The 24999-nt window shown below is 43.0% G+C and overlaps 2 protein-coding genes across 2 annotated transcripts; both read right to left on the bottom strand.

The window, feature by feature from the left end:
• Positions 1–3086: 3086 nt before the first annotated feature.
• Positions 3087–6971, bottom strand: LOC146634852 (uncharacterized). The gene is made up of 5 exons (XM_085349975.1): positions 6941–6971; positions 5911–5952; positions 5565–5831; positions 5245–5484; positions 3087–3226 (listed from the first exon to the last, which is right to left on the bottom strand). The coding sequence occupies exons 1-5, from the start codon at positions 6969–6971 to the stop codon at positions 3087–3089; spliced, it is 720 nt and encodes a 239-aa protein (XP_085206101.1).
• A 1379-nt stretch (positions 6972–8350) lies between these two features.
• LOC146634851 (uncharacterized) lies at positions 8351–12771 on the bottom strand. Its single transcript, XM_085343164.1, has 7 exons — positions 12741–12771; positions 11226–11267; positions 10880–11146; positions 10560–10799; positions 10272–10481; positions 10024–10146; positions 8351–8394 (listed from the first exon to the last, which is right to left on the bottom strand). The coding sequence occupies exons 1-7, from the start codon at positions 12769–12771 to the stop codon at positions 8351–8353; spliced, it is 957 nt and encodes a 318-aa protein (XP_085199290.1).
• Between the last annotated feature and the right edge of the window lie 12228 nt (positions 12772–24999).

The raw sequence follows: 24999 nt of genomic DNA, 5'->3' as shown, positions 1-24999 counted from the left end.
CTGCAGTGCAGTACCTGTAATACCTACAGCATGTTCTAATCGCTCTAATAGGATATTATGATCAACAGTATCGAACGCTGCACTGAGGTCTAGCAGGACAAGCACAGAGATGAGTCCACTGTCAGAGGCCATAAGAAGATCATTTGTAACCTTCACTAAAGCTGTTTCTGTGCTGTGCTGAGCTCTGAAACCTGACTGAAACTCTTCAAATAAACCATTCCTCTGCAGATGATCTGTTAGCTGTTTGACAACTACTCTTTCAAGGATTTTTGATATGAAAGGAAGGTTGGAGATTGGCCTATAATTAGCTAAGACTGCTGGGTCTAGAGATGGCTTTTTGAGTAAAGGTTTAACTACAGCCAGCTTGAAGGCCTGTGGTACATAGCCGATTATTAGAGATAGGTTGATCATATTTAAGATCGAAGAATTAATTAATGGCAGGACTTCTTTGAGCAGTTTTGTAGGAATGGGGTCTAAAAGACACGTTGATGGTTTGGAGGAAGTAATTATTGAAGTTAACTCAGAAAGATCAATTGGAGAAAAAGAGTCTAACTTAATATCAATGGTACTAAGAGTAGCTGTAGATAATATTACATCTGTGGGATGATTATTGGTAATTTTTTCTCTAATGATAAAAATTTTATTTGTGAAGAAGTTCATGAAGTCATTACTAGTTAACGTTAAAGGGATGGTTGGCTCAAAAGAGCTCTGACTTTTTGTCAGCCTGGCTACAGTGCTGAAGAGAAACCTAGGGTTGTTCTTATTTTCTTCAATCAGTGATGAATAGTAAGATGTTCTGGCTTTGCGGAGGGCTTTCTTATAAAGCAGCAAACTATTTCTCCAGGCTAAATGATGATCCTCTAGATTTGTGACACGCCATTTCCTCTCCAGATTACGAGTCATCTGCTTTAGGGTACGTGTTTCAGAATTATACCACGGAGTCAGGTACTTCTGATTTGAGGCCTTAGTTTTCACAGGAGCTACAGTATCCAGAGTCGTACGTAGTGAGGAGGTGAAATTATTAACAAGATAATCGACCTCTGTTGGGGTAGCGTTCAGATAGCTACTCTGCTCTGTGTTGGTACAGGGCATTGAAGATGATAACAGTGGGTGGATTATATTCTTAAACTTAGTTACAGTGCTTTCAGAAAGACATCTACTTTGATAAAGTCTACTCTTCACCGCTGTGTAATCAATTATTGTAAAAGTAAATGTTATCAGGAAATGATCAGACAGCAGAGGGTTTTCAGGAAACACTGTTAAATGTTCCGTTTCTATGCCATATGTTAAAACAAGATCTAGAGTGTGATTAAAGTGGTGGGTGGGTTCTTTTACATTTTGAGAGAAACCAATTGAGTCTAATAACAGATTAAATGCCATGTTGAGGCTGTCATTTTTAGCATCTACATGGATGTTAAAATCACCCACAATAATTATTTTATCTGAGCTCAGAACTAAATTAGATATAAAGTCTGAGAAATCAGACAGAAACTCTGTGTAAGGCCCAGGTGGACGATAGATGATAACAAGTAAGACTGGTTTCTGAGTTTCACAGCTGGGGTGGACAATGTTAAGCATCAGGCTTTCAAATGAATTAAAAGTCTGTCTTGGTCTTTCATTAATTAATAGGCTGGTGTGAAAAATTGCTGCCACACCGCCCCCTCGGCCTGTGCTTCGAGATTTCTGGTAGTTAGAATGGCTCGGGGGTGTTGATTCATTTAAACTAACATAATCATCCTGCTGCAACCAGGTTTCTGTACACAACCTGATGGAAAAGAGAAGGAGAGCAAAGGTCAGTGAAGGGAATGACTGTAGTGCAAATACAGGTGATGTCAGTGAGGATGTGACCCTGCTGCCCTCTCCTAAACAGAGGAGACATTGTTACCCCAATACTGTCAGGCCAACATCAGCAATAAAACAGGGAAGATGTGGGGTTAATGCGCACTAATGTTAAAGAAGATTGTGTCACAGGGTTTTAGAGAAGCATTACATGTTAACTACAGTAGCTCCATAATGAATGAGTAACACGGGAAAAAGCTGTCCTGTAAAATTCAAACAAATCAAACAGTTGGAGCTGTTTAGTAAAGGAGCCGCCTACTAATATCATGTGAAAATGTTTAAGAATTCAAGAAAATTACCGTATTTCCTGGACTACAAAGAGCACCTGAATATTAGCCGCACAAGCTAAAATCAGGGGAAAATCCTGTTTTGTACATACATTACCGCACGTGACTAAAAGCCGCAGGTGTTTCAATGTTGACTTATCATATGTAAGAGAATATGCACAAAGTGAATTGTCAGGAAAGAGATGGCTGTTTGGAGACACACCCCTTTTATTAATATTTTGAAAAACAAGTTATGGGTACATATTTGCAAAACTTTTTAGGTATACGTACAAGTAGCGGTAATTACAAGTACGAAACATGTACTGTGCTTCATAAATGAGTAACAAATGTAGTACATAACAATAACCTACAGCACACGAGAAAAATAGCTTCGGACTACTGTTATGTATGAACCAAGAATTATTGTGTGCTATGCAAGCCATCGCCAGTAGGGGGCACCACGCCCAGTTATGTGTGTGTGTTACTTCTGTGTTATCCCAATAAAGAAGAAGTCAACTTGTAAACAAACTATTGTGTGTGCAGTCTGACTCGGCATAAGCTCTAATAGTGTATTGACACTACAGTGGAAATATAACAACTACCTTTTAGGCTCAGGTGCAGCGACACGGCTTTAACAAGAAGAAAAGTCAGTCATTCACCATCTTTCTCTTCTTCCTGCGCACTAAAACCACCAAAGTCCTCTTCTCCAGTGTCGGATACGAACAGGCTCAGGGTGGCTTCGTCATCCACTCTCCGCTTCTTTCCTTCGTTGTCACTTTCAAAACCAAAGAAATCCTCGTTGTCAGTGTCAGAGTCGAACACCCTCAGAAGGGCCGTGGCGGTGTCCTCCTCTCCATCATGCAGCAGTCCAGCCCTTCGAAATCCGTTGGTGATCATGGATGTTTTCACACTTTTCCACGCTGTCAGATTCCACCGGTGGAGTTGAGCATAACTTGCTTCTCGCAAGTTTATCGCCGCTCATCATCCACGCCTCCTGCTGAACGCGAGGAGGAGGAGGAAGGAGGAGGAAGGAGGAGGAGGATGGGAGATATGAGTGGTGATGGTGGTTGTTGTTGTTGTTGCTCTTTCTGTTGTTGCAACAGAGATTGGTGTCACAGAACCTGCAGGAGAGATGAGGAAGCAATAAATGTATAATTTGGGGGGTCAGCGGGGGAGCTGGCCCCAGGGAGGGGTCACCTGCCCCTCCCTTCCTTCCCTCCCCATCTCCAGCTGCCTCCCTCCTCCCGCTCCACCACAACCACCCACACATGCAGGGCCTTGGAGTAGGGGTATGTCACCAGGATGCAGAGGAGGCTACCCCCCCCCTCTGTCCCCTTCTGGCTGCCTCTGCCTCAATTTTATCCCACAACTTAGACATTCACATTACTCACACCCTCATTACACATACATATAGGATCTTGGGGGTGGGCACGCTACACGGAGTCCAAGTTACCATCAGGGTGTACAACCTCACCCCTGGCATCGTTGCCCACCTCTCAATTTTAAATACATGTAGACATTGAGGGCTAACAGGAGGGACTATGCGCTTACCTGCTGCTCTCTGGCAGGTAGCTCCAAGCCCTCCTGGGTTTTAATTGCACCTTAGAACACACATGCATCAACACTACAATGAGCGGGTGGAGGGAGGTTTGGAGTCTTCTCTCACCCCCGTTCTCTGTGGCCTGCTGGAGCGGGGGGGCTAGGAGGAGGAGTTGGCCGTCCGGCTGCGGTCTGGAGTGTGGGGCCTCCCTGCTGCTGCGGAGTCGGGGTGGTCTGCCTCTCCCCACCGCAGGGAAAAGGGTAACACCACCTGGGTCTGGGTGCAGTTCCCCCCTCCAGGGGCAAGGGTACCTAGACCCGGTTCGTAGAGTACGCTTGGGGAGTGTGATCGTGTATACAGCGTCTCTTTATATTTGTCTCCACGTCGGTTGAGTGTGAAGTGCACATGAGAGCATGAGGGTGGGAATGGATGTTTGTGTCTGTGTGTGCCTGTATGTCTGTGTCTATATGTCAGGTTGGGTATCAGACGCCACCTCTCTGGGGACATCTCGGGCCTTCCAAGGTTTGGAGGCCTATCTCCACCCACCACCACTTCCCCTGCCGGTGGCGGACTCCCTCAGGTGTCGGTGCATTGGTGGTTCTTTGTATCTGGGGGTGGGCGTCCGGGTACACACCGGCTCACTCCTTGGCGGCCGCTTATTGGGGCTCGCTCGGGCCATTTCGGAGGTGGGGTGCCCCCGGCCTCTCGGCCTGTGGCTCGGTCACTCAGGCACAGCTGGCTGCCGGCGGAGCTCACGGGCGCGTCACTGCAACTCCCCCTGGCTTCTGCTCCGCGGCTGCTGAGTGAGCCCTCATCTGGGACTCTCCTTAGCTCTTTCTGGGACAGTGGCGCGGCTGCCCCTCTGTGGGTCTTCCTTGGTCTCTTGTGTTCTGGGGGCCTCTGGATGTCTGGAGTTTTGATCTCCTCCATACCTGCTTGATACCATAGAGGACAGGGCTGTGGCTCCGCACACTCTCTAGCAGATCATTACATGGAGAAACCTTTGGAATGCAAGCATGCTGATCCACACAGGTATGCACACATGGGTATTCACAGACGCGGACTACAGCTTTCTTGGCTGCTGCCTCAAAGCACATTGTGCGCTGTCTATCTTGCGTGCTGAACAATATCGTCTATTATTTAGTAACTATTGATATCTATGACTAGCTAGTTTATTGTGATGGTGCTTTTTTTTTTCTATTATTATGTTGCTCTTTGTTGTTTGCTGTCTCCTCTGTTTTTTTTTCTCCATACAGGTGACCCAGGAGTTTTTTTTGTTGTTTGTTTGTTTTTTTTTTTTCTCTCTTCCCCCCCTTCTCACCGTCTCTTCTCCCCTTTGGATTTCTTTCTTTCTCTCCCTCTCTTTCTTTCATTCTTTCCCCCTGTCCTATCCCACAGCCATGTCTGTCCCGTTTGCAACTGATAATAAAATAAATTCATAATTATAATAAAGGTCAACCAAATGGACCAATATGGCAAGGCCATGATGATCCACTTGGTAAAAAAAGAAAAAAAGGAGAGATGAGGAAGCTGGTTCAGTCAGTTTATCATCAGCTCAGCAGATTGGCTTTAAACAGGAAGTGATGTCAGTGTTCTGACCTCTGACCCTCAGAACGCTCTGAGGAGATGATCCAAACTCATCAGTAGCACACCAGTAGAGACCTTCATCAGACTGCTGCACGTTAATGGTGATGTTTTTCTCTGATTTAGGTCCAACAGGACGTCCATTAAAGTAGAAATAAGCTGCGGCTGTGCCACCAATTTTCTTCTTACAGCGTAGTGTGACATCACTTCCTGTCCTCACAGGAAGTGCAGGGATCTGCAGGATCACATGTTTATCTGAGGAAAAGACCCACAGAGTGATGTAGAGGTGGTATAACAGTCTGCTGTTAGTCTGATGAAATGAATGACTTCATTACCTGATACAGTGATGTTGACTTCTTCACTCTTCTCTCCAGCTTCACCTTCACACCAGTAAACTCCACTGATTGGCTTGAACTCATCAAACAAACAGGATGAACCATTGAACCTCCCGAAGCCCCGCCCACCTGCTCCACATGACTCAGTCCCACTTCCTGTGTCCCTCTTCACCGTCCATCCATCAGAGCCCAGCTGACCTTCACATGTCAGAGACACTGAGGCTGCTGTGAAGAACTGCTGAAGGTTTGGACTGACGCTCAGAGAGACTGGAGGACAGACGGACAGTTTCTATCAGTGTTTACACTCAGTGTTTGTCCTGGACCATGGTGCACTTCATCTACTCACCTGCACAAACAGCCAGTGCAGACAGCAGCAGCACACACACACCTGCAACAGGTCAGAGGTCATTTAGAGACACTCTGATGTTATAGTCACATAGTTTTTTCTTTCAGGAAACTTTCTAATTTCCTGAAGTCTCTGCATCATCGAGCTTTTCAAGTTGAGGATGAAAGGAGCTTCATCGTTTCTTTTATTTTAACACACACTGGACCATCTTTATGAAAGGAGGGTACCATCACAGGTCATCAAGCACCGCTCATGAAAACAAACCATCAGCATGGCTGACATGTGTCACCTCATGTAAATGAGGATTTGATGTTTATGCATTATTAATGCAGGCTTACATTTTACGTGCTTATTTAGAGTTTGGTGCCTAAACTGACCCAAACAGTGACTTTGGCAACATTTAGATCTGAAAACAGATCAGTGAAGCTCCAGAGTCCTGAGAGACACAGGAAGATTATTGACTCTGTCCACACATTGGAAAATTTGTTCGTAATAAAGGAAATATCGTCTACACACAGACCCAATCAGAAGAAGCTTAACGCAGCAGCTGTGGTTTCCTGTTTCATGAATAAGGTCGTCTGCCTTCATGTTACACACACTAACTGAAGCTTCACTGACTCAGTCGACATGCTCGACTTTCATTAGATTCAGTTCTGAGCATTCAGCAGGTTTTGGATGTTAATGAGACAAATTTGAATCATAGTAAAAACAAACTTTCATTACTATAAACCAGCAAGTTTGAAACTGTTTTCTGTTATTCACTGAGTCTTTGTGTGTTCGAGTTAAAACGTGATGCTCGTACATAAATATCATCTTGTTTTGTTTCCTGTCCAGCTGACCAGCTTTAAGGTGGAACCAAATAAAGAAAGAAGCAGAGCAAACTCTTCCTAAACGAAGCAAACCAGCAGGTCTACACAGATTTGATTTCAGTGGAAGTTTCAGCTCAGTCAGTGAGAGCTGACGATGTGTTCTCCTTTACAGAGTGTGGAAGTACAGTAAATGAATGGATGAATATGAGTGTTTGACTCACCGAGGAGCAGAGACACACATGAAGTCTTCATGTTGTGGAGACGACGACTGACAGCAGCTTCAGCTTCACCACTTCCCTGTTAGCACCAGCAGCTTCGTCACAGTGAGGCCGAGCCGCTGCTCCAATGAACTCAAAGAGAAACTCAAAGCAAATATTTTTATCTATCGGGGCCTTTTTATTCATGATTTACACACTTCAAATCTGCCACATATATTGGAAATATAATATTAGCCTTCATTTTTATGCAGACGACACTCAGCTGTGTATTTCTTACAAACATAATTCCACCCATCTCCTGCTGCGACTGCCTCATGGAAGTTAAATCATTGTTGTCCTTAAACTTTCTCAAACTAAACATTGATAAAACTGAAGCTCTTGGTTACGACTGTAATCTGTCATATGTGTCATCCTCTGCAGTATTTTATCATATCAGTTTCATATTAATCACTCAAGCTGCCTCGTTCCACTTAAGCAGTACAGTCGTCTCTGTCCTTTGGGGACATGAGCTGCAGAGCCACAGCTGGCAGGACCTGGATGTGCTGTGCAGCCTTTGTTTCTCCTTTTTAATCGCATCATAATTATTACATTTTTACAGTCATTACAGAATTTCACCTTTCAAGTACGTTTCATGACAAACACTCATACACAGACACTCACAAACACACTCTGTAAAAATGTACATTTGTTTGCGTTTTGTCTGTTTTGTCTTTCAGGCGTTGTGTATGATTTAAGTGTGCTTTGTGTTGTTGGAGTGGGCCTTTTTTCCCTTAACCCCTGTCCACTCCAGCACAATATTCAGATACCAATAAGAATATTAAATAAATCAAAGATAACGAAGCATTCAGATTCTGCTGTCTCCAAAAACAGAACTTCCCATCTTAGAGTAAAATGCTGAAAAACTAGTTGATGCATTTATTACTGCTGGGCCCCTCCTGAAAATCACTGGCTGTACCCAAAGAGATAATTAAGTGTGCCCCCTCTCTTCCTGATATAAACAGGAAAGTTCCTGATCGATGCAGATCTGTCTGTTCATTAAATCTGTGTTAAATCACACCTGCTGAAATTACAGCAGGAGTTCAGAGTATTGATCAGATTGAAATGAAGGAAGCAGCTCCATCGTAGACGACCTTTGTCAGAGTTCAAGCTGCAGAGACTCAAACCAGCAGCAGTTTGATGTCTTCAGTTCCTCCTCCTGGTTTCTCTGAAGGAACTGGAAACAGGACGCCTTCCTCACTTGCTGCCACCATGACTCCATTGATTGGATTAAATGGGAGTGAATGAAGAAAGGAGGAAGCTGATGACTGTCTGTAAATGTTCCAACGGTGAGACCGACACAGTGAAACGTGTCCACAGGAGCTCTGCAGGTCTGTCCTCAGCTTCCTGTTTACACAGAGAAACTCGTCGTTTCTTTCACTTTTTAATTTCTTCTGTGGCGTCTGTGGTTCCTCCACCTTCTGTAAAAATGGGACAGTCATGCACGTTGGTCACTGCGCTGAAGGAATCAAAGACAGAAACAAGCCGCTGTGTGACCGAACATCTGGGATTCATTTTCATCTCACTGTGAACTTGGAGTTCCCATCAAACCTTGTCTGCTGAACTCAAGTCAAACTATTTTTTTTTTTTATTGATAACACTGAAGAACAATGTGAAACAATATGATTCAGCAAAGCTTCAGGTTCAGTATCTGCTGACATGCACTCTTTGGACTCCACATCATTCAAACAGCTGTTAAACTAAAGGTAAACAGATAAAACACTTCATGGTCACAACAAGGGAGCTCTGTCACACAAAGATTTCAGCTTCTCTCATCAGCTAACCACACGAGCAGCACCTGTTCTGATGTGGGTGAAAATAAACACTCGACTCTGGGAACTACAAACTCAGGTGACTTCACCATGTACGTGCTTTTACATCTGACTGCTGCCCCAACACAGTGAACTGAAACATCCTCGTCAATCAAAGTGAGTCTTCCTCAGCTCCTTTCTACTACGAGGTGTAATTCTTGAACAAATTCTTCTCTCTCTTCATCGTCTCTTTCACAGAGTCTTTATTGCCTAACCCCTGTTTTTATGTGTATAACCCCAAACTTACATGCCAGTGAAACATCGGTGGCTTGTGCTTTCATGTTCCACGCTTATGTTATTGTTTAGCTTCACCTCTGCCTTTTATTTTCAGATGTTTTTATCAGCCTTGTTAGACAGCTCCCCTTTTGTTTATCTTCTATGTTCATTCGTGTCAGGATTTTGGGTCCACTCCTCAAATTCATAGTGTGCTGCTGCATGCTGTGACAAAATCTCCCCAAATCATTTTCACACTGGAGTTCAATCAGACAGTTCGTGCTGCAGCGTGTCATACACACTAATCTTCCACATCATACACCAATCACTTCCTTCCATTTCAGCGTTCTGACTGAGCTGCAGGATTGCTGCCATGGTTTTCTCTGACACTGACCCATTTTTACAAACTGCGACTCGAGCAGTGAGACCACAGTAAGGTTCAGATGTGAAACCAGTAACATGTTTTACTGTCAGACAGGAAACTAAAGAAAGTTTATGTTTCATAACGCTTGAAGCCGTTGAGTCACAGTTCCTCTTTGTTTTGATGCATTTGAGGAAAATATAAGTCAATGTTTCCACGACCACAGTTTACTCCAATTCTTAAAAACCACAGGGACACTGTGCAAACACAGACTAAATGATGTGCAAATCTCACAAACCCATATTTTATCATGAGATAAAAAATAAGCTGAGATAAGAAAACCACAAAGAAGAGGCTGATTCTGGAGCATGCTCACATGTGGTTCTTCTTTGCATTATAGAGCTTCAACCTGCATTTGTGGAAGGCAGGTGAACAATGCTCACAGACACAGTTTCAGGAAGTGTACCTCCACCTGTTTGTCTTTGGGACCACCTGCTTTTTCTCCATTTGTGCATTCAATCCCTTTACTGTGTTCTATTTATTAAAATATGCTTTTATAAGATACACAAATCATTGCATTGTGGCTTTATTTATACAACATCACAAAAGATGTATTAACCTAAGTGTATCTCTAGTTTTCCTGCTTTTATCCCTCATTTCCGTACCTGTAGTGTTTGTCCTCAGGGTGGAGTAAACCATTTCTGGTTGGATGACTGGCATCTTATTGGATGCCTCTCTACTGGTGACCTCAGAGTAGGTGACATCATTTGAAGGAGCCTCATTGTGGACTAGGCAGAGCCATGAAGGCAGCATGAGAGTGATAAGACCAAGAATCACTGATCCCATACAACACATACATACATGTATACTGCTTCACTTACAAGTGCTCAGTTGGGTCAGACAGACTCTATACCTGTGTGTTTCTTCCAAAGGACCCGGACCAGAACCAGAGACGCAAGAACCAGAGAAACCACAGCAGCTACGACTGGGATGATGAAGGGCTGGAGAGGAGGAGGAGGAAGAGGAGGAGAAGGTGGATGGGAGACATCAGTGTATGTTGTTGTTGTTGTTGTTGTTGTTGTTGTTGTTGTTGTTGTTGTTGTTGTTGTGGGAGGAAGAGGACCTGCAGGAGAGATAATGACACTGATTCAGTTAATTTATCATCAGCTCAGCAGACGGGAAGTGATGTCAGTATTCTGACCTCTGACCCTCAGAAAGCTCTGAGGAGATGATCCAAACTCATCAGTAGAACACCAGTAGAGACCTTCATCAGACTGCTGCACGTTAATGGTGATGAGTTTCTCTGATGTAGGTCCAACAGGACGTCCATTAAAGTAGAAATAGGCTGTGACTGTGCCACCAATTTTGTATTTACAGCGTAGACTGACATCACTTCCTGTCCTCACAGGAAGTGCAGGGATCTCCAGGATCACATGTTTATCTGAAGAAAAGACCCACAGAGTGATGTAGAGGTGGTATAACAGTGTGCTGTTAGTCTGATGAAATGAATGACTTCATTACCTGATACAGTGATGTTGACTTCTTCACTCTTCTCTCCAGCTTCACCTTCACACCAGTAAACTCCACTGACTGGCTTGAACTCATCAAAAACACAGGATGGACCATTTATCCTCCCGAAGCCCCGCCCACCTGCTCCACATGACTCAGTCCCACTTCCTGTGTCCCTCTTCACCGTCCATCCATCAGAGCCCAGCTGACCGTCACATGTCAGAGACACTGAGGCTGCTGTGAAGAACTGCTGAAGGTTTGGACTGACGCTCAGAGAGACTGGAGGACAGACGGACAGTTTCTATCAGTGTTTACACTCAGTGTTTGTCCTGGACCATGGTGCACTTCATCTACTCACCTGCACAAACAGTCAGTGCAGACAGCAGCAGCACACACACACCTGCAACAGGTCAGAGGTCACTGAAGGTCAGAGGATATTAAAGGTCAGAGGTCACTGAAGGTCAGAGGGCAGGGAATTGTAATCTGTTCCTGTGTGGTTCTGGAAACATCATTCAAACCTGATCAAGCAGATTTGGTGTAAAATGCTCGAGCTGAATTCAAATGGACTATTTTTCCTTTTAATTTCTTTTTAGGTAGAAATTCTGAAATTACACGAACCTGCTCTCAACTCAGGCATTTTAGACTAAACCAACTTCAGAATTCTCAAAAGAACCTCAAACCTATTTTCAGCTCTGGAGACCAGAGTCACTGAATAGGAGACTTGGATTTGCACCCTTTAAAAATGTGTAGCTAGTGTTAGTGTGTTTATTTAGGAATCACAAGCCAAAACACTTTATTTATGACTATTGTTTTTTAATGCATTGGATGATAAAAAAATCGGCATGTACATGGATCTCTTCCATTCAGAAATCCGCATGGCTGCAGCCAACTTCCCAGGAGAGAGTAACCTGTCCTAGCAGTTTTATATCAGGACCAGTTAAAACTGCTGGGGTTGACCTGCTTGTTTTGCAGGCCCTAATTCTTTTGTATTGATACGTCTGCAGGTTTCTAAGTAGTTGTTCAGTAAGTAAAAAACTACAGATTCTACTAATCACAACATTAAACCCAACATTAGCAGGTTCCCATAGCCAGTGCTGCCGAAGGTAGGTTAGGCCCAATCACCGAGATCACTGGATTAAAGTTAGGCGACTTTGGCAATATCAGCTGCTGAGTGAGCAACCTGAAAAATCTGTTTAGTAAACATTACAGTCGTTTGAGTCCCGCTCGTCTAAATCGCCATCAGAAAATTAACAAAGCATACAGAAAATGAGGAAAATCCGACGTTAATTCTGAAAAACCAACTATCTTCAGTCATTTAGTTAGACTCAGTCAATCTGGTCTGAACAGAGGAAGTGATGATTACAACAGGCAGATAAGGAGAACATGTGGTACATGCAGCTAGGAGCCGTGGTTTCCTGAGTAAAGGTTAATGTTTGATGAAAACAGGTCACTTTCCTCTCTTACAGACACGACATGAAGCTTCAGCTCTGTGAGTCAGTCCAGATTACAGGACAGAGAAACGCAGAGTTAAACTTCTAAATTTTAAAGAGTTTATGCAGTTGAAACAGTTTTCTGTCATTTGCTGTATCTTCATACACTCCAGTTAAATATGAGGTGCTTACAGGAAATACACTACTTGATTTGTGTCCAAACACACAAACAAATATCAGATACAACCAGCCTTAGATAAACAAAAGAAGTAGTGATCACTTCTTCTCACTAAGGAAAACAAAACCAACAGATCTGAACAGATTTCATGTGAGAGAAACTATCAGCGAGAGCTTCCAGCTGCTGAAAATAGGCTCTTTACCTTTGACCTTTAGTGTGTGTTGGAGCTGTGATAAAGAATTGAAGAAGGGAGGGTTTGACTCACCGAGGAGCAGAGCGACAGATGAAGTCGGCATGTTGTCATGTTGGAGACCGACAGCAGAGTGATACCTTCAGCTTCACCACTTCCCTGTTAACATCATCAGCTCGTCACGCTGCTGCTTCTCCACAAGGACGAGCTGTTTCTAATACACTCGTCTTCATCAGAATCAGAGAAACTTTATTGATCTCAGAGGGAAACTGAGTTATCATAGCAGCAAATATACAAGAAACAACATATAAAATTAGTATAGAAACAGAGATATGATAACAAAACTATTAAGATACACAGATGAATACAGAGACATGGGACTAAATATAAATATACATATGAACGTGGAAAGACAAGCATACAGTCCTGAGTGGACATAAATTATATGTGCAGTTTGCTAATACTGCAGTTCATGCAGTCTATGAACAGCTCAATGCTCCTTCTGAGAACAGGAAATAACAAAGAGAATACAACTTTATTTATTTAGCACATTTAAAACCAGCAGTACCCCAAAGTGTTTTACAGTAATACGATCATTTATAGGAGGGAAACATTAAAAGCCAATAAATACACCAACAGGTGGAGCGCACTAATTTGCTGCAGTGCAGTGAAAATATGTAAAAGAAAATACAAACACAACTCGACTAGGAGATTATTTAACAATAAAATAAAATAATTAAAAATACATAAAAGAACATTTACAGGATACAGACAATAACTAGGGAAGGCTAGATTGAGTAAATCTTTTTATTAAATTATGACCCCTGTGACTACCTGTAAGCTTCTCACTGGGAAGCTGCAGTTTCAGATCGCTATGAAAGTCCTGTGACCGACTGTCACTGCAAGGCTGCTGAGCTTGAACAACTGCCTTTACAAACCCAGTTACACAAGATCTGGGGGCCTTCGTAAAATGTAAATAACAACAGAAAGAACTGTTTCGCAAATCTCAGATTTCATTTTTTATTCACAATAGTATGCAGAAGTCATTTAGAAAAAGAGTGAGGTTGTGATCAGGAAGATTTTTCATTTCATGAAGTTTCTGCATCTATAACCAGAAATGGTGGAATTATGTAAAAACATACAGAAAAATGTGTCAGTGCTTCTTTAATTACCTTATTAAGCAGAGAAGACATCAGATCATCTTTTTTTAATGGAGTGTTTGCCCAGGGTGCCAAACAGGCTAGCCTCTGCCTATTACTAAAAACATAAATAAAAACATTTAAGTTTGTGGTTTTAAGGTGAAAAAATGTGTCAATTTTCAAGGGGTATGAAGACTTTTTTAAGCCGTCCTTAATCCCACAGATGATCTTCTGTAAGGGAAGTGAGTCTGGAATCAATGAACCAACTAGAAAAATTTGCATTTCCTGCGAAAATGCAGTGTGGATGCTTTAAAGCTGAAGCTGTCTGCTGAAAAAAGTTGAAAAAAAAAATGCTGCCCTGAGCAGGATTCAAACCTGGCCCTTCTAGTCTCAAGGAAGCTACTCATCTCACTGCCCCAAACTCTTTCTCACAAAGAAGAGGTGGAGAGACTGACAATTCTGCTGAAATGAGCAGAAGCTGCAGAGAATTGAGGTGAAAAGAGGTGAAAAGGCTAAAACTTTGCTGAAAACAGTTCAATCAGCAGAATTCTGCTGAAAAGAGGTTTTTGCTGAAAACAGCTGAAAAAGCTGGGATTTGTGCTGAAAAGTGGTGAAAAAACTGAAAATTCTGCTGAAAAGGGATGAAAAAGCTGAAATTTGTGTTGAAAAGAGTTAAAAAAGTTTAACTGTTAACTGAACGAAATGTTGCCATAAGCAGGATTTGAACCCGGGCCTCCCAGTCTGAGAACGGATGCTCATCTCACTGAGCTAAAACACAGCTCAGCCCGGCAAGCAGAAATAAGTGACCACATTGATAATGTGTTCCATTCATTTCAATGGGCAAAAATATTGCAAAAAAAATTCAATATCTCAAAAATTATAGAAGTTATGAGCACCAAAAGATATAGCCGGCATTAGCAAAAAATATCAGCATAGTTTAAAATTTGAACGGTGAAAATCGGCTGAAAATTGTGGAAGTAGTTAAGTGCCAAAAAGTGTACAGAAGCAACTAGAATAATAAAGTATAAAGATTAAAGAGAAACAGGAACTCAATAGTGTGGATGCTTAAAGCATCCACACAATTAAACACCTGGTTGGTGGCAGAGCCTGTAGTGTGGATGGGATTCACTTTGAGTTCCTGAAGGCTCTCGATGTTGTAGGGCTCACTTGGTTGACAGGCCTTTGCAACGTTGCATATCTGGGGCCCTTGACTCTCTGACTCGGGTAGTGGTCCCCATATTTAAATATTAGGGAGTGAAGGGTGTGCTCAGACTTTAAGGGGATCACACAACCTCAAAGTACAAATTTTGACTGAATTTTTCTTCCTTTCAGCTGATTGGTTAACGTCATGTCAATCACAAATTTAACAATCCAATGAGAGAACAGATAGGTTTGGCTGTTGGAGGGGTGCTTTACTGAGCTTCAGGTCCTGGAGGTAGTTCATTCTTATGGTTCTTATGGGCTAAAATTGTTGGTTCTTCAGCCTAATTATTATTAGGCTGGTAACAATAATAATTATTGTTATTATTAGTTTTCTTTTCTTTCTTTTAAAAAAACAAACAAAAAAACCCAAATCTTTTTTGCACACACACCAATTTGCATCTATAGATGCACAAACATAAATGTTTTAGATATTTTGGTTTACAAGGTTACAAAACTCAGTTCACAACTAGTTGGTCAGATTTATAAGTACAAAATATTTATGACCACAATTTGAGCCCATAGATGTCTGTGGAGAATCAGTTTGTGTTGAACATGTTTCAATTTCACGAATCCTCACAGTCAAGGGAGGAGGAGACAGGGAGGCAGGAACCAATGAGAGACAAGGAGGAAACTGAAAAGAAGAAAATAAAGAATAGTGAAATAAATGAGACAAGGAGAGAGTAGGCAACGAAGGAGGAGTGAAGGATGAAGGAAACTTTGAGACAAGAAGATAGAGGCAACATAGGAGGAGGCAGGAGATAAAGTGAAAGAAGAGAAGGGTAAATAGAGTAAAGAAGCGATGAAGGAGACATACATAGAGGAGGAAGGAACAATGAGACTGGAGAAGTAAGAATGTGAGAGTGGGGAAGACATGGTGGAAGGAGGGAGGAGACAAGGAGGCAAGATGAAAGGAGACACATAAAGGGAACAGAAATAAAGAAAGTTAATTTTGGACAATTTATGCCTTTATTTTCAATCATGTGACTCCGACGCCCTCTGCTGGTCAGTGCTAACGTCACACAGCTCACAGAAGAAACATTTCCCTTTGTTTGCACTCAGGTTTATTTCTGATGTCATCACTCATCTCTGTGTCTGATAGAAGAGACAGGTTACTGTTAATGTTTGTCTGACTGACACAATAAAGCCTAAACATTTATCTTTACTGACTTTAGTCACTTTGAATCAATAACCAGGATCCATTTACCTGACTTTACCTGTTTAAACTCATTTGTGCCTTTAATGCTACATGGAATATACAAAGGAGCACGAGGAAGATGAGGAGAGGACTGAACAGCGCTTGCCTTGCCTGAAGATCATTACCTCTCCTCACCAGCAAGTCTGCAGCTCTGACCTCAGTTTCCATCATTCATTTTCCATTTGATCTTCTTCTTTTGTGGTGTCTGTAGGCCCCAAAGACCTGGGCCTTCGCATGATGTGCCCAGTCACGCCACCCAGGTCTCACTGTCATTGTCCACATGAGCTCTAAAGTCTCCAAAGATTCACTGGATGAAGAACCCTTGAGTACCCCACCCAGTGACCCCCAACAGACTGGCTGCTCTCAACTGTTGTTTGGTGCATAAATACAAACCACAGTCAGGATTTGTTCACTTTCTAAAGATGAATTCATTTGTTCATGATTCTCTGGACCTCTGTGGTTAGTCCACATACAGGTACGCCCAGCCTACCTTCGTTCTCACCTGTGTGGCGACGTCAGTGTTGTTGTGTATGAGTGAGTGAAGGACTGAGTTTGAGTTTCTGTCTGTTGAACTGAACTCAGATTATTTGTAATTTTTTTTTTACTGAGAATGTTTAGAGACAGTCTGAATGTCAGAGAACAAAATGCTTTTGTTCATTTGTCCATTTTTGAAATTGAGGTGCTGCGATAGTCCAAAGCCGAGACCCTAACATTGAATGAAATGTGTTGGTGGGATTTCAGAGAGCTGTGCATAACGTACATAAACGTCAGTGAGCTGAAGCAGCACTGTGAAGAAGATCACGTTTTTCAGTAGTCTTGAGATCAATGTCTCATGGAGGCTTCACCTGTTCACCTGTAATGACCTACGCCTGTATTCACACCTCTGCTCGTGTGATGACTCACATGATCAATATTCGGTCAATGACCTTCAGGACAGAGGTTAGTGTCACAGTTTCAATGTAGAAACAGACACAGTTACTCTTAATGACCTCTTTGCAGATATAAATATTTAGTTCTCTTCCTCTGGTTCTGTTTTTATCTCACATTTACATCACCTGTCAGAAAACAGGTAAACGTGTACTTGTTAAACAGCGTCTAGTTGGCCACCTTAGATTGTCTCAGGTGTAATCAGCTAAATCAGCTGCTTCACCCAGAAGAACTGATGTAGTGTCTGATAGACTTCATACTTCTGTGTTTCTTTCATAGAAGTTGAACCAAAACCAGAACGGCCAGAAAAACCACAGCAGCCATGACTGTGATGATGAAGGAGGAGGAAGAAGAAAGAGCTGGAGGAGGAGAATAGGTGGTGTGAGTGTTTGTTGTTGTAACGGAGGCTGTGGTTGGAGGACCTGCAGGAGACATGATAAAGCTAAGTTCAGTCAGTTTATGATCAGTTCAGCAGATTGTCTTTATACAGGAAGTGATGTCAGTGTTATGACCTTTGACCCTCAGAAAACTCTGAGGAGATGATCCAAATTCATCTGTAGAGACCTTCATCAGACTGCTGCACATTAATCATGATGCTGTTTTGGTTAGTTGTCCATTAAAGTAGAAATAAGCAGTGACTATGCCACCAGTTTTGTCTTTGCAGCGTAGAGTGACATCACTTCCTGTCTTTTCAGGAAGTGTCAGGATGTCAGGATCCTTTCTTTATATAAAAATTAAAACAGCGTGCTGTTATTCTGATGATTAAATGAACGTGTCATGAGGGCCAGAACTGAGCAGAACCCTGGAGGAGAAGCAGGGTTTAACAACATTTATTGGTCTAGCACAGGTTAACACTTGGCAGTAGCAGAAAACAGCCACACAGAATGTAACAGTGATTTGGCGTGAGAAACCTGGTAACGTGGTTGTGGACCAAAAGCGGAAATTGGGCTGGAAGGGTAACTGGAGCGTGACAGCTTAGGTCTAGCTGTCAGGAGAACGGAGTTAGAAGAAGGGGAAACACTGGAGAGGGTAAGTTTAGCTGTATTTATAGCTCACTGGGAGTTGGAGTGAAAAACGCTTTGAGGGAGGGGCAGTGTGAGTCCAGGTGAGTTGGATGGTGTGAGCTGGCTGATCTACGTTCCACAGGTTTGGATGGAGCGGGATGGCAGGCCGGTGAGGCACGGAGAGATTTCCAGAGTGAAGGTAAGTTGTTCGAGGTCCAAGGGATGAGCTTAAGGTAGAGTAAGAGACGTGGAAAACTAAGGCACACGAGAACAGGGGACATAAAAGCCAGCTCCAACATGGAGTAGCTGACTAACTGGTGGAGAAGGAACGTCAGTGTGAGGCTTAAATATCTCCAGCCTGATTGCCAAAAATCAGCTCCAGGTGAGTGGAGCAGATGAAGAGATTATGGGCCTGCTTGGGGCGGATATGAAAGAGGTTCAAGAACCTGGTGGAAATTTGCAGCCACTCACCTCGATTGTAACGGAATGACACACCAGTAAACTCCACTGATTTGTTGTTTGTTTGAGTTGATGCTCCCCACTCAGGCTCTCAGCAGCTTTGGGTAAGTGGACAGTAAAGGTACTGCAGGCAGGTCTTGCAAAATAAAAAAGCACATTCTTGAAGGTTAGATGTTTATTCCACCTCAGCTGTGGGATGAACAGTGTGAAAAAGCTGTTTCATGGATTCTATTTGCAGGTTTACGTCCTGTTTGAGTCTCACTTTGCTCATATTTGAAGCTCATCATCAGAAAGTAACAAAGCATACAAACTCTGAGAGAAATTAAATTTGACTCAGTTGACATGATGGAAAATTTGTAAACAGAAGAGGAAGTGAAGACTATACAACAAAGGCCGGTCAGACAAACATTTAGTACATGCAGCTAGCAGCTGTGGTTTCCTGAGTGAAAGCTGATATCTGATGATTGTTGGCTGATATCTATACAAACCATCATGTTACAGAAACTGAAAACATCTCTACTTGATTTCCTCTTCACAACATGACAAACAAATATCAAATAAAACCAAAACACAAAAGAAGATGAGTGAACTCTTCCTGTCGCCTAAACAACACATGAAACTGTGGACAGACCTGAACAGATTTGATTTGAGAGTCAGTCAGTGAGAGCTCACACTCTGTTAGTGTCTATCTGTGACAGATGAGTGAAGCACTTCAGTGTTTACACTCAGTGTTTGTCCTGGACCATGGTTCACTTCATCAACTCACCTGCAGTGCAGACAGCAGCAGCACACACACACCTGCAACAGGAGGTCAGAGGTCACTGAAGGTAAGAGGTCACTAAAGGTCAAAGGTCATTTAAAGACACTGTTAATTTAATGTTACAGTCACATAGTCTTTGGCTGTTGCCAAATTCAGAGGCCGCATTTGTAGGCCGAATACGTCACAGTGAGGCGATGAAGGTTGTTCATATTTGAAGGCTCCTCCAAATGTGGCCCACAAATGCGTCCTCTGTCTCCCCAGATTTGAAGGATGGGTCTCGCGAATCCTTCATGGGCCACCATAAATGCAGCAGCAAGGCGCATTAAGATCAAATGAATATCGTGGAGGGGAAATCAACAGAGGACAGGAAATCTCTACCTTATCCCACTGGGATTCAGCATTCTGAACAAGCTGAAGATGAGAGAGCAGAGCCTGGCTGATACCAAAATAAAGACTATCACAGTAATCAAGCCTGGATTAAATAAATGCATGAATAACTTTCTAAAGTCAGCAGATTACAAAATGTTCTTATTTTTTGCCCTGAGCTGGAAGAAGTTGGCTTTTACAACGGAATTGATTTGTTTCACAAATGAAAAACTGCCATGAAAGAAATCACTTGCAAATTTTTTAATCAGGAAGTTCTGGAGTTTTCCAAACGGCTAAGGTCACCCTAAAGATAATGACGGGGCTCAAATCGTAAAATCTACGTTCTTTGATCATTTACATGCAAAATATTTAATGTCAACCATGATTTTAAATCATTGGGTTAATCTAGCAAAACTGCACCAGCTGTTTGTGGTCAAATAGCCGCTAAAAAGAGCTTAGTAATAGTAATAACATGATAATAATAATAGTAATAACATCTTGGAGATTGAGAGACCAGTGACGGACATCTAGAGCAACTGTAAAATTGGCATGCAGTTTTTGCACTAAAGGAAAATCACTACCATCTCATGCGCCTACCACATTGGCGCCAGCTGTGGCCTCAAGGCTGGAGCTGGACAACAAGACCTTTCTCCATGATAACAGACTGTGTTTAGAATCTTCGTTCCCATCCTTTGCACCCCAAACACCTCTGCATGCTTATCTCCAAGGCCGAGGTCAGGGGGCAGATCTGGGCCCAGCGCATGCTACAGGACCAGATGTGCTGTCTACACCGGCTTACCCCCACCCCTGTTGCTTGTGCTTCCATGGTGTATTAAGATTCGTTGAGCGCTTAGAACAGGTACTGTGAAGGGATTGGCTGAACAGCTGTCCCAATCCAAGGAATGGGTGCGAGTGCAAGGATAGGTTGTGTCTTGGCCACTGTCACCCTAGGAGTAGGGACAGGCATGGGAAGTAGTTGGACACCAGCCAGGGTGCAAAGGTGGACTGGGCCTTGGATGTCCTCACGCTGGGAGCAGGCATGGGAGCAGGTGACAGCTGGACACTAGCTGTTGCTACCTGAGGAACTGATATGGTTGCAGGGACAAGCGGAGCCCTAGCTGCTCTAGGCAACTGGGACTGACTGGACCACAGCGACCACCATTCAGGGAACTGGAAAGGGTGCAGGGGAAGGCAGGGTACAAGCCTCTCTGTGAGCAGGAACAGGCAGAGAGACAGGCTCTAGGATGGTCACGGGAGGGCAGAAACAACCAGAAAGAAAGAAAGCAGGGAAACTATAACTGATACGGGAAAATTCGACTGAACCACACGGCGTTGTTGAGGTGGAACTGCTGAGTGAAACAAAGCTGACCTTGAGGAGACAGGCATTTGAGGAGGGAGTTTGTGGGTCGTCTTCTTCCTTCTACTCATCATCATCATTCTTAGTTTACTGTAGTTCATGAGGTCATGGTATTTCATTCTCAGTAATAATTTGATCCAGTTCAGCACACTCTCATGTTCTGTCAGACACTGTTGGTCTTTTCTTTCTTCATGGCGGGAAACAGTCCACAACGTTCGAATAGCAGTTAAACTGAACTTAAACACATAAAACACTTCGTGGTTTATCACACCGGTTGTTTTACCTTTGATCATTTCCCACTGGTGTCAACAAGGAAGCCCTGTCACGCAGAGACTTCAGCTTCTCTCATCAGTTAACCACACCAGCAGCACCTGTTTTGATGTGGGTGAATGAACACTCGACTCTGGGGAAAAACAGCTACTGACTCAGGTGACTTCACCATTTATCTGCTTTTGATGTGACTGCTGTGTCTCACACAGGAGAACTTTCTCCCGTCACTTTGGTGACTCTGCATCTTCATCAGCTCCTCGTGTGGAATCCAAAAGGTGGCCTAACCTCATCTTTGATCTCTCTCTGAGCGACTTGTCAACTTTATTTTTCACCAAACACACATGGATAAAGAAAATTTCCCACATTTATTTTGGAAAAGGGCAGACGTTCATACTAACCTGAACTGACTCACACTATGTACCAATCACATTCTTCCAGTGCAGCGATCTGTTGAAGCTGCAGGATCAGTGCCACGGCTGTCTGACACTGTCACTGTCCCATTTTTCAAACAGTGACTCGACCACAGAGACCACAGTAAAGGTTTAGTGGAAACCAGTGACAACGTTAACTGTAAAACAGGAAACTAGCGACAGAGCTGCAGACCTGCTGTGGATCCTGCGTTCCTGTCCCACTTTCAAAACTTTTGATATATTTGGTAAATGGTCTGTATTTGTATAGCGCTTTTACTAGTCCCCCCTAAGGACCCCAAAGCGCTTTACACACCCAGTCATCCACCCATTCACACACACATTCACACACCGATTCACACACTGGTGGAGGCAGCTACAGTTGTAGCCACAGCTGCCCTGGGGTAAAAATATTTTTTCCATGACCACATGTTACGACCTCAAAGTAGTGATGCTGTTTAAAACAAATAAAAACAGAATCCAATGATTTTCAAGTCTCATATTCTCTCAAAGACAGAAAACCAAACACATATCAGAAGTGTAATTTTGTAATGCTCCTGTACAGCCTCGCCTTTTAACATCATTCTGTAAATGTCTGTGAACTGAGGACAGCATTTTGGACTTTTTGGGAGTGGGATGTTGCTCCATCCGTGTCTGATGGAGGGTTTTAGCCGCCCAGCAGTCCTGGCTCTTCTTTGTCCTGCTTCTGGTTTCATGATTGTCGCGGGGTCCTCTCCTAAACTTCTCCCGAACAAATACAGGCGTAGTCGGAAAGCATTCAGTGTGGATAATTTATTTATTTTGCCGGCCTCCCAGGTGCACAAAAAGTTATTTACAAAGAAAATAGAACTGACTTAAGTCAGCTCAAACAAACATCTATATACAAAACACAGTCTGCATGTTACCCTCTCTGTAACAGCTCACTGGAAAAAAGACAACAGGTGGGCCCTGACCGCCTTCTCTTATACCCCATAGCCCCTCCCACTAGGCGTAATAGTCATCTCTTTATTATTTCTTTTATCAAACCGTCTTTCCCCCTCAGCTTATTTCCTGCTGTAGTCCTACAATACATATATGTATATACAGACATTTATGGCCACTTCCAGGCAGCCTACAGTGTTTCACAATAACACCAAACAAACCAAAAGAATAATGCAGTTCACGTGACCCTTCAAGCGCACGCGAACCCACTATTTAAACCCCGGAACACCATACCATCGGCTTGCATAACCCCCGTATAATCGGCGATCATAGCGAGTCTCCGCGACCGGCTTTATTGAAGGTAAGTGGGAAAATATGTTGGCCACCCTCTGCGCTGCTCAAAATATACCTCTCACCCTTTTTTGTTTATCTGCCCGGTCGCCGAAAAGCCGCGCAGCCACGGTAATTGTAAAAACTAATGGTGGTGGTGCGTGTATGCGCCCAGATCAGCTGTCGGCGGCTCGGGACGGTGTAACTCCATCACAATGATGCTCCAGATGTTTTCATTGATGAAAGATCAGGACTGCAGGCAGGCCAGTTCAGCACCTGACTCTCCTACTATGAAGCTGCGCTCCTGGAATAGGTGGTGTGGTGAACTGTGTTCATTGACAGTCATTTCTGGAAGTGTTCCTCCTCCAGCTGTTGGTCTTTGGTACCACTTTCTCTCCTTTTAACCTGTTTTTGGTATTGTATTGTTAATAAAATATAAGATTTACAAATCTTTTTATTCTTTGTTTATTTACACCGTTTTTAAATTTAAAATGTTTAGAAAATGGGTTTACATTTAAATTTGTCCAGAACAAGAAACTTTCAGATTAATTTAGAGACAGAGGTCAAATACACATGGCAGCATGAAGAGGAGAAAAAAATCAGAGCCCCAAATAAAGCTTATTGTTATTCATGTTTTTATTGTTGGCTCCAATGGAGAGGTTGTTGTTCAGTTCCACCTGCAAACACAGATCCCGTTTGAGTTGCCTCAGGAAGCTCATCTAGTGCAAAACTGCCAAATCAAACATGCTGAGCTACCGGCTCCACCTGTTTATTATTTATTAATAATAAATTATAGAATGTGTTACTGTTTATCTGCAAGACCTTCATTAGGAACCTGGAATTTTAAATCATTATGCTATTATTATCATTTCAAAATGCCAATCACTGGCTGTCACTACAGGTCTGTGCTGGACTTTCAGTAACAGCCACTTCCATGCAACAACTGCCTGAAGCATAGTACACTAAAAACTCATTCTTTACAAATCCCTTTGCAGCCCTGGCAAAAGCCTGCTTTTAGTAAATGGTAGAAGGACTGGTTCTTATGTAGCACTTATATAGCGCTACTCTGACGCCACAGCCAGGGTTCAGTTTATCAGCAAGAGATTTTTATTTAAACAAAGGAATAAACTGAAGGCTTATTTTTGGCCAAGACAAACATCAAAGTTGAAGGCAGCTGGACATTTGGATGCAGAATGTACACTTTTTAAGCAATGGCAAGAAAAACAGATGAGCAGGGCCTTCATACTGAAAAACAGGACAAGCTCTAAATCTTAGCAGGGAGCTGACGGGACTGGCAGAGAGAAAATCCTCTTCTTCCCATCCTCCTTTAAATTTGATCTGGGAAACTCCATCAATAACTCAGCCCTGATGCACAAGAGAACGAGAATGAGTAGATGGTTAAAAGAGAATCCAGGAGATGGAAAGACAAGAAGAATAGAGGAGCAGAGAAATTATCACAAGGACCCACAGTGGACAAAGGGTCATAATCATATTTTGTGAAGCAATAACTTGTTGGATAACAGCTGAATGTGTACCTGCAGTGTCCTCGGACTGGAGAAAACAACATGTGAGTGTGTATCTGTAATTTTATTGGCTGATTGTCTGAAGTTCATATCCTGATAGGTGACTTGACTCAGACTTGATGACAGCGTCCTTTCTGCAGGAATGAGAAAGACGAGGATTTAAACATGAGACAAATAATAAAAGATTCTAAACCGAAGACGTCTGCCAGCATGGAGCACAAACTGGGAGTCATCAGGACGCTACAACACAGAGCGAACACCATCCCCACAGACACAGCGGCCAGGAGGAACATCACATCAAGAAGGCCCTGAGTAAATGTGGTTATCCCAGCTAGTGATGTGTCGGTCGCGAAGGAAACTCTCAGAGCCGACTCTTTGACGTGAACGACACGAGCCGGCTCCTTATCGCGAGCCGTGGGTTTTTTTTTTCTCTCACCCTCTCTCTCTCTCTCTCTCGCACTTTTTTTCGCTTC

The sequence above is a fragment of the Diplotaxodon limnothrissa genome, linkage group LG3 (assembly GCF_057381915.1).
Source record: "Diplotaxodon limnothrissa isolate DT_005_m linkage group LG3, D_limnothrissa_male_GT1.1, whole genome shotgun sequence".
In the NCBI taxonomy this organism is placed as follows: Eukaryota; Metazoa; Chordata; class Actinopteri; order Cichliformes; family Cichlidae; genus Diplotaxodon; species Diplotaxodon limnothrissa.
The sequence above is the reverse complement of the archived record's forward strand: the minus strand, read 5'-3'. Positions and strand labels throughout refer to the sequence as shown.